General features: G+C 51.2%; 1 protein-coding gene across 5 annotated transcripts in view; it reads left to right on the top strand.

The window, feature by feature from the left end:
- Positions 1-6: 6 nt before the first annotated feature.
- NTM (neurotrimin) overlaps positions 7-10,027 on the top strand; it is a 258,741-nt gene continuing 248,720 nt past the window's right edge. For all 5 annotated transcript variants that reach the window (XM_025214900.1, XM_025214899.1, XM_025214898.1 and 2 more), the window contains exon 1: positions 7-133. In XM_025214900.1, coding sequence (XP_025070685.1) covers positions 90-133 — 44 coding nt within the window. In that variant the 5' untranslated portion in view covers positions 7-89. The remainder of the gene's footprint in view (positions 134-10,027) is intronic.

Genomic DNA, 10,027 nt, shown 5'->3' with positions numbered 1-10,027 from the left:
GGGGGCTGGTGGCGCTGGGGCTCAGGCTGCTGTTCCTTGTGCCCGCAGGAGTGCCCGTGCGCAGCGGAGATGCCGCCTTCCCCAAGGCCATGGACAACGTGACGGTGCGACAAGGGGAGAGCGCCACGCTCAGGTAGGAGCCGCCCGTGGGCGCGGGGGGACGGCGGGTTGCGCGTGGCCCTTGCCCCACGCATCTTCCTTTTGCCTTTGCCTTGGCCCGGCAGCGCGAAGCGCGCCTGAAGTTTCCGAGCTGCCTGCGTGTGCCCGCAGAGGGGACCCCGTGGGCTGGGCTGGGCTGGGCTGGGGACCGGGGCGCGCGAGATGCCTACGAAACTGCTGGTTCAAGCCCCCCGGGTGTTCCACTGCGACCCAGCGGAGAGGCACGACAGGGTGTTTCCCTCTCTCAGCGATGCGGGCTGGATTCAGAGGGCAGCAGCGAGCTTTGTCTGAGGGGTAAAGCGGGGGGGAGAGGCATCTCCGCAACGCTTCGGACCCGCTCTGCCCGCTGGAAACGGACTCTCCTCCAGTAGATCGCTTCTGACGGCTAGGATCTGCCTCTCTCTCGTATATGTATATATTTTTAATGGCTTAAACTGCCGAGCTGAGACTTGGCAGCGAGAGCTCTGGTGCGCTCAGGAGCAACTTTCCACCGGCTGCGTGTTGCGTCGGTGGCACGTTAGGAGTGACAAGGCCAGAAGAGCGTGGCGGGCAAAAGCGGAGCTCTCCTCCGTCTCGATGCCGGTGACTGGAGCGGAGCCGAGCGTGGGCAGTGAAGCGGGGCTGGCTCCGGGAAGGGGTTTCAGCCGAGGTCCCAGAGCCTTCCCTACCCCACTCGGAGTCTCTCCTTTGGAGTAATGCAGGGAATTAAAATCAAGGCCCAGGGCTGCCCTTGGAAACCTGGATACAACTGCCGCATATGGACTGTGCCTCAGGCTCTCCTGACCTGTCCCCTCCAGTCTGTTCCCCTGTGCCTGGCGCACATGCTGGCTGTCTGAAGGATCTGGCCGTGTGATAGTCCAGGGACAGGACAGCAGGAGGGGCCTCGTCTCGGGACAAAGTTTGCTGGGCTTTGACGGGAGAAGCTTGCCCGCCCTGTGGCCTGACCGTGGTGGGACAGGCTCTCCCTAAGGCTGTCTCCTCTCTTCCAGTCGCAGAATAGATGCAAAAATAAATGATCCTGGGAGACGGGCACCAAACACAGAACTGGCAGGAGTATGAACCAGGTGGTGTTGATTGACACCTGCGTTACCTTCACAGAAGGTGTGTGCACTTCTGTGCTAGTGCCGGAAGGACTGCATGGTGGTTGAGGCTCTGGCAGCACTGCCGTTCTATCCCGGCCGCTTTGTTCTCCATGTGAACCTGTGTGTGTATGTGTGTTGGGGGTGCGGAGAGACGTATTTGAGTGCAAGCAGTAGTTTGGTGTCAGTTAGGAACAAAGGAGCCCTGGTGTGAGTCAGCAGGCGGGGACAGCCTCCTTGTTGTGAATGAGGCCTGTAGGGAAGAGGGAAAAATCTTCCCTTAGAAGAACTAAGGGAATTGTGGGATGACTACAGGAGGTGGTCACGCGGGGGGGAATGAATGACTCCAGAGTCTATTCTGCTCTTCTGAGCTTGACTCCAACCTCTTCGGTGCATGATATCGATAGGGATTGTTTTGCCAGTGAATGATGCATCTTCCTGCACCGGAGCCCATGAAGAGTTGGATCTGTGCTCATGCTCTGAAGTGTCACGTCCCCTTCTAGCGGCTGCTCTGCAGAAAAAAAATAACAGCCCATGACTGATGCTATCGAATGAAGTTAGTCCCAGAGCTCAAGGGGTAAAGGCCTTGGCTTGGATGATAACGGTTCAGGGTTGTGTTTTTTGCTGACAGGCCCTGATGGCATTTACACCCTTGGTTATGCACATGCCACAGCCGCTCACGGACCCTTGTGCAGGTCTTCTGGTGACCCCTCGTGCCCGCATGTGCTCATGTAGGCAAACGCGGGCACTGAGCTCCTGTGATGGGGAGCAGCGGGGGGCCACGTGGGAAAGAGATGTCTGTGACAGGAAAGTGAAGAAGCCTCAGCCCCCTTTCTTGGTCCCCTCCCTGTTCTGCAGAGCCTGGCTCCCACTGTAACTATTGATCTGTTGTCTAGTGGACAACTTGTCCAGAATAGCAATGCTGTTTGGAGGGGCTTGTGGTAAGCTGGGTGAGGCTGGTACTCTTCCCCGCTGCCAACGGCAGTGCCTCCTCTGAGCTTGTTCTAGGCAGTGCTCCCCTCCCCTACCCCTGTCCCCATCTGCAAGCCCCTGGCAGCATGGAAGTTAATGGAAGACCTAGAGAGAGGCAAAGAAAAGGCATCCTCTTTTCCCACTGATTTCCATTTGCAGCAAAAGGGCTTGGAAGGAAGTGAGGCTCTCTGGAGATTTTCTTCTTGTTCTTTCACAGCCAACAAAAGGGAAAGCTTGTTTTGCAACGTAGACGCCAACGTATTTGGTTCCCTGGGACTCTTGGAAAGTCCAGGAGCTCCCCTCCTCCACATGCAGTGCAGCTTGCTGCTGTTTCACTGGCTGCTGGAAGTGGTCTCTGGCACTTCCTTTGTCCACAGTCCTCACGGCACGTTGCCAAGGCCCTGAAGTTGCCTTTGGGGCAGTGGTGCTGTGAGCTACCAGCTCAGGGGCATGGGCCAGCGGGGCTGTTTTATACTTCATCCACGCTGTCCTTTAGATTGAAGTGAATTCAGTGCCCGTGAAAGGAGCCGGATTGATAGCCCTGAGGAGACTGAGGGTGCTCTTTGTCCACAGAGCAGCTACAGCCTGGGCAGTGAGAGGGTGAGCCTCCTTCATGCAGCCCGTTGCCAATGCGCTTCAGCCCTGGCACACCAAGGATCTCCTCCGAGGCCGTGGAGCGGCTTGCTGCCTGTGGGCCCATCCAGTTTCCAATCTCTGTGTTCATGCTGCCAGCTGGGCCCCTAGTTGGCCTCCATTGCAGTGGTACTTTTATGATGTGGACACTTGTCACCATGCAGCTGGACTGAGAGTCCATGAGTTCAGCATGCTTAGGCCAAAGAGGATTCATGAAACCTGGAGGATACAATTCTAGCTGTGGGCATGCCCAGGTTCCCAAGGGTCTTGACTAACCTGCCCTGTTCTTATTGCCAAATAGGGAAAGGGCGTCTGGCTACACAGAAGAATCTAGTCCCAGTAGGAAAAGTTGAAAATTGGATGAGGCCAAACTTGGGGCTTTACAGCAAATGACTGACTCAGACTTGTGACCTAGATGTGAAATACTTCATATATTATTGCCAGCACAAGTTGTGAGGAGCCCAGGTTTTACTCCAGACCTATTCTAGTCCTGTTTCAAACCAGCTAGGAGGTAGCTATATCTCAAGCACGGTACTATTAAGACAATTCTTTACTAATGGTGGGCAAAGAGATTCATGTCATGTTTGAGCTACCTAAACCTTCACCCCAAACTTGACCCATGCCCGATCTTCTGGGGAAGTTTGAAGAAGTTGGATTAATCTTAAAGCAAACAAGCAAGCAAAGAGCTTGACACTTAAGTTGGCATAGATCCATTAGCCCTAATGGAGACATGTTTTCCCAAGTGTAAGTCTGAAGTGCAGTAAAGGTTTTGTCTGTTTATTTAGATAGAAAATAAGAAAAGACTTCCTATCTGGGGCCCTAGGCGCTGTAGCACACCATCAGATCAAAGCAGGAGTCAAGGAATTGCTTTCACAGGAGGTCAGTCAGGCAGATGTGTGCAGGAGTTCCTATTCACCCCATCTTCTTTAAGGGAAAATTTCAGCCTGTTCTCCTTGAGTTTGACCTCTGCATCTTCTGCCTCTAGCGGGACTAGGAGCAGTGATCTGCTATGTAAGACCTTTCTCATAGCCCTGTATACAAATGCCAGGTACCAGAGGCTGTATCTTGCAGGCAGGTATGTTCCCCTGAACCCGCTGCTTTGCTGCATACAAAGGTGTAAGAAATTTGGTACTTCAAGGCTGTGCTCGTGCCAGTCCATCAGATACCTGCCACCTGCACAGGGTGCCCCTGAAGACATTGGTGCCCTGAGTAGGTGGCATGTAGGTGTATGTGATCACAGGGGAGGAGCTGTTTTTGCAGGCCTTCTGCATGTTGTTGTCATCTGCTTGTGTCCGAGATGCATTTGTGCTTCCAGTATTTTTTCGTTTGATTTGAATGACTCTCAAAGTTGTCTGACCTCAGCTGCAGGTAGGCTGGGTTAAGGGGCAGAGCCCCAGAGCTTCCTGTGATCTCCCCCATGGTTCTTCAACACTAGCACGGCTTTCTTGCACCCTTTTGTTTTAATGTTTTCTGTGACTGTTTTGCAGATTTGTTTCCCATTATGTTGTGCCCGTAAAATAATTTGGGGGAAACAGTAATTTGGCTGCAAAACAAAGGAAAACAAAGAACGCAGAGCTGCCTGTTCTCTCGCTGACAGGTTTGACAGATAGAGATTAATATGAAACATCCCATGTGTTAAGCAAAAGAAAAAAGACTCTTGTTCAGAAAGAGGCCTGTTTTTCTAGGGAAGGGGTCCCATTTTACTAGTGCACAAAAGCCAGGGCTGATTTCTGATTCCAGATGAACTAGGGTAGTTCTCGCATCTCAAGCCTTTGATATGATTTTGTGCAGATTTTGCTCCTGCCAGTCTCAGAACAATGAAGAGGCTGAAATTCCTTCAAAACCCAGGCCTGGCTCCACTGAAGTGTTTGCAGACCTCCTGACTGAAGAGTTAGGGCTTGCTCTGAAGAATTTCTTTGCTCACTGGCTGAGGATATCATGGGCGATGTTTTTTTTTTTTTTTTTTCCTTTTTCCCACTAACAGAAACACCCACCCAAATTTAGTACAAGTGGGGATGCTTTTTATTCACTGTGGGGACCCTATACCCACTTCCACCAGTGTTCACGTTGGTCCGTTGCTCTTCCTTCTCCTTGAGATATTTGAATGAATACATTAGTATTGGAGCCTGGCCCGCTCTGTGCCACACAGCGCTCTTGACTGGCCCTGCCATAAGCTGCTGGGGTTGAGTGACAGGAAATCTCTGCTGAGGTTTTGGTCTGCTGCCCTTGTGGTTTGTAATCAATGAACAGAAAGTTTCGGTCAGGATGCAGGGGACAGGAAGCTCCTCCCTGGGTGTGAGTAAAAGGCCCAGGAGCTGGAGTTGCAGCAAGCTAAGCACTGGTCCCAGCATCTTCCAGCTGGGAGCGTGCACTTTGCATAGTTAGAAAAAGGAAATATCAACAGAGGGGACCAGCTCTGAATATAAGCCAGACAAGGCAAGGGGCAGGTGGAGCTTGGAGCTGGGTGACCAGGGCCACACATTCAGTGGCTGGAGCAGTGTGGCCAGTGGGCAGAGGCAGGACACAAAATGGGATGGCATCCAGAGCTGGGTTGCTGCTGGGGGAGCCAGAGCAGTGTGGGTCTGTGGGCGGTGTAGTGCAATGATGAACTGCAGATCAAAATTGCATAGCTCCACACTTCCCAACGCTGCCCTCACAGTGCAACGTGTTCCTGTGTCTTAGCCCCTCTTGAGCAAGTTCTGCGGCTCCTCTACAAACCCAAGCAGAAGTGTTTTTCCCCTGCCTCTTCGGCATGCCAGTGCACTCAAGGACATCCTGAATCTTTCACCACTCCTCGCCGTGTTCCATCTCCTGCCCTGCCCGGCCGATTCCCAGCGCTCTTGTACAACCGCCAAAATCCTTGTTATCGGCTCAGTATTCATGTTCCTCTCCAGGGCTCAGGCCCGTGGCACGCTGCTTCAATGAAATATTCATCTCATTCAGCCGTTCCTAAAGTTCAGTACCTGGTATTTTTCATCCACTGCAGTCATTTATTTCAGAGCTTCATACAGCAAAGAATGTTACTTCCACCTGCTTCCCAGCCTGCTCAGGGAGAGGGCCTGGCACGAGCCTTTGGACTTCTGATTTCAGAGTCAGAGGGGCAGTCATCTTGCATTGGTGAGGGCTTCAGAGAGGAGCTGTAGGCCATGCCAAGGTGGGACAGCCTGTGGTGGTGATATATGCACAAGAGGAGGACGGAGTTAGGGCACAGACTCATTTATAGTCATCGTGAGTTTATGCTACAGGCTCTGCTAGTATCTAGCTTGCTCTGCTCAGGCCCTTTCTCCAACTATGTCTCAGCTCAGGTCATAGAAACTTCCACGTTTTACTTACAGACATGATCTCTCCTGGCAGGGAGGGAGCTGGCAAACCAAAAGTTAAATTGATTCCAGTGCAGAGGTGAGTCCTTTGCCTAAAGGTGGCCATTAGTATGAGGTGGAGAGCATATTCCCTCTCATATCCCCACCTCCCACCCCTGCCCTTGCTCAGGCAATCACTGTAAGTCAGGGATGGGCAAAATGCGGCCCATGGGCCGGATGCAGCCCACCAGGCCATTCTATCCGGCCCGCGGGGCCCCTAAAAAAAATTTAGAAATGTACTATTCATCTGCCCCTGGCTGCCTGTCATGCGGCCCTCGATGGCTTGCCAACACTCAGTAAGTGGCTCTCCGCCTGAAATAATTGCCCGCCCCTGCTGTAAGTGATACGAGCATCAGGACTCCTGGGTTCTGCTCCAGGCTTTCTCTTGTGCAACAAATCACTTTATCTCCACCTGTTTTCCCCACCTGTACATGCCAGGCACCTCCTTAATATGCAGCTTGCAATCTGCTTTGAGATCCCCAGCCAAAGGCATGTAGAAGCCATCTAGAGTATTACCAGTGTGCATTGTTTGAGAGAAGCTGTTGCCTCCAAGTTGATTGCTCTCCTGCAGTGGCATGTATTTGTAAGAAGAGTTTATTGCTAAAGTGACATGTCAGCAAATCTTAGCGATGGCAGAGAGGTGACTGTGATAGAATCAGTTTCAAGTGAAGAAAAAATTGTCATATGCATGGATTTTGCAAGTGCAATTTCCAGCTGAGATGAGACAAGGTCCTGATTGCTCTGCCAGGGGAAGGTTTCCCTTTATAGCCCCCTGGTAGAACGGCTGCCTGCAGTTCCCAGCGGCTGACTGTGTCTTTGGCTATGTGGGCCGAGCGTGTTGTCCGGCAGCTCTCATCTCTGTCAGTTTGGTTTGGAGTTGCCTGTCTATCAGTGTGTCTTGGCAAGAAGATACTTGGCACCGCAGTAAAAAGCCAGATTTGGAAAGAGGGCAGTTTCAACAAAGAAAGACAAAAAATCTCAAGTCAGGACCAGAGCTTCCTGTGTGCATGCCTAGCTGATTCATACCAATGGGAACCTTTCTCTTGATGGACCTAACATCACTTTAAAGGATGGCTTAGGTTTGCTACATTGTTCAGCTGTTAATAGGCTGCATGTGAAATAGCCACAGAGAAAGTCCTAGTAGGGCAAAGAACCAGTCTTCATCCTGGGTGGCTGCGTCCCACTGTGTAAAGTGGACGTGAAGCACTGCCATCTGGACTGGGTTTGGGTTTCACATTTGCAGGAGCGAGGCGTAGATATTTGGGCCCGGTATGCCCTTGCGGCTGAGAATTGGTCTTAGTCCTCCAGCTGCTGCAGCCACCGTTGAAATGCTGAACATGTCCAAACCATGAGTAGATTAAAAACCTTGGCTTACAAGGAGGATCCTTCAGTCTGTGGTGAGTGGTGTCTGTCCTTAACAAGCGGCAGACCTATGGGAGAGCAGTTGTTCGCTTATATGCAGAGAAAAAGACAGAGGAGCAGATGGATTGACGTGGAAGGTCTTAAGGCAGAACTTGACTTTGCAGCTGATTCTTCCATGGGAGGAAAAAAAAAGCTGCGGTGAGATGGGGACAGAGGTGACGAAGGGCAGAGACTCATCTAAGAGTGGTGACTTGTTTGTGGGGGAACAGAACAAGAATGAGCCCCGGGGGCTGAATTGGAGACAAGGGAGTCCAGCTCTGCATGTCAATGAGGACAGAGTAGCTAAAGAATTAAACCGCCTTCCAACCAGAGCAGCTGGTGAAATAGCAGGTTTTTTTTTCAGGAGATGGGAGATTTTGACCAACTCTGTGCCTGCAGCCATAAATGCCTCTGACACCTGCGTCTGTTCTCTCAGACACTTGCAGAGCCCCGGACAGGAGCCAAGCAGTCATTAGTTTGGGCTTTCGTGTCTGGTTTCCGAGGCGGGACCTTTATTTCCCAGCTTTGCTTTCTCCATCCAGCAGAGTCTTTTCAGCCTCATTTTTGGAGCTTTTAAGAAGCGATGTTGAGAGCAGTCAGGGAAACCTAATTCTCAGGAAGAGGATGGTCTAAAATTGTCTAAGCTGTTAGATGGGCAAGCCCCAGAGGCCTGATCCAGATTTTGAATCCCTTGAAAAATTCAAAAGGGGTTGGGATTTATCGCCGAGACTGGGGCTCACCTCATCTGGGCTCTGATTCTGGCCCCTTTGTAATTCACCCTATGCTGGATTTGGGGCCAGTGTCTAATAAATAGTGTTTCTAGTTGTCTCTGAGTGTTTCACCTTCTAAATTGTGCATAGCCCCTGTTGGGTTCAAAGGAAGTGTGGCATGAGGGAAGCCACCACTTGGGGTTCAAATGAGCCTCAGAGAATTATGCGCTCAGCTTTAATGGGAGTTGGGCACCTGCTTTGCTTAATCTCATTTGAAACCCCCCACATTGCTTGTCTGCCCCTTCCTTATTGTGTGTCATATGCTCCTGCATGTGTTTCCTTATCTCTGAGGGTTGGCTGTTTTGTTTGAGGGGGGTCGGTTTCCTCAGCATGAAAATCTAGTTTCTGCTCAGCTGCAGCTTGCCTTAAGCTCCAGATTCATGGCCTATAGATCACATCCCCCCCACATTGTCATCTTCCTCTTCCTCCACCAGTAGTTTTGCTTTGAATTGGGCCTAATTCAAGCCAAATTTCCAAGCCCAGATTCCAGGCTGGCTTGCCTAAACCTCAACCCCCTTGGCTTCAGTAAAGTTAGAAGGGAGGGTAGATATGCACCTTATAGACTAACTAAAGTTTATTATTTTTATATGTGTGTGTGTATATAAAAAAAAAGTATTGATGTGTACATGCACACATATGTGCGTGTGCACTCTCTCTCTCATTGAACGAGAGAGAGAGAGTGCACAAGCTTTTGTGAACTCAAGTTTGCTTCCTCAGATGCTTTGAAAGGATGCTGCAACGTTATACATCATGTCAACCAATAGAGAATGTGACAGGAAACACCCTGTTTAGGAAGGAGCATTTTGCATCCCTACAAGCAGATGATGCTACTCTTAGGAACAAAATAGCAGTGCCAGTGGGCACCAGCTGCCTTTGACTCACAGGTGCACCTTGTGAGGTTAAAGAAGGTTCAGCAAAATGTTTTCCGTCTCTAGCTGCTTCGATGTTGTGGCATAGATTCATAGATGTTAGGGTCGGAAGGGACCTCAATAGATCATCGAGTCCGACCCCCTGCATAGGCAGGAAAGTGCTGGGTCTAGATGACCCCAGCTAGATACTCATCTAACCTCCTCTTGAAGACCCCCAGGGTAGGGGAGAGCACCACCTCCCTTGGGAGCCCGTTCCAGACCCTGGCCACTCGAACTGTGAAGAAGTTCTTCCTAATGTCCAGTCTAAATCTGCTCTCTGCTAGCTTGTGGCCATTATTTCTTGTAACCCCCGGGGGCGCCTTGGTGAATAAATACTCACCAATTCCCTACTGTGCCCCCGTGATGAACTTATAGGCAGCCACAAGGTCGCCTCTCAACCTTCTCTTGCGGAGGCTGAATAGATCCAGTTTCTCTAGTCTCTCCTCGTAGGGCTTGGTCTGAAGGCCCTTAACCATACGAGTGGCCCTTCTCTGAACCCTCTCCAGGTTATCCGCATCCCTCTTGAAGTGTGGCGCCCAGAATTGCACGCAGTACTCCAACTGCGGTCTGACCAGTGCCCGATAGAGGGGAAGTATCACCTCCTTGGACCTATTTGTCATGCATCTGCTGATGCACGATAAAGTGCCATTGGCTTTTTTGATGGCTTCGTCACACTGCCAACTCATGCTCATCTTGGAGTCCACTAGGACTCCCAGATCCCTTTCCACTTCCGTGCCCCACAGCAG

This window comes from Alligator sinensis, unplaced genomic scaffold (assembly GCF_000455745.1).
Source record: "Alligator sinensis unplaced genomic scaffold, ASM45574v1 scaffold1085_1, whole genome shotgun sequence".
NCBI lineage: Eukaryota > Metazoa > Chordata > Crocodylia > Alligatoridae > Alligator > Alligator sinensis.
The sequence above is the reverse complement of the archived record's forward strand: the minus strand, read 5'-3'. Positions and strand labels throughout refer to the sequence as shown.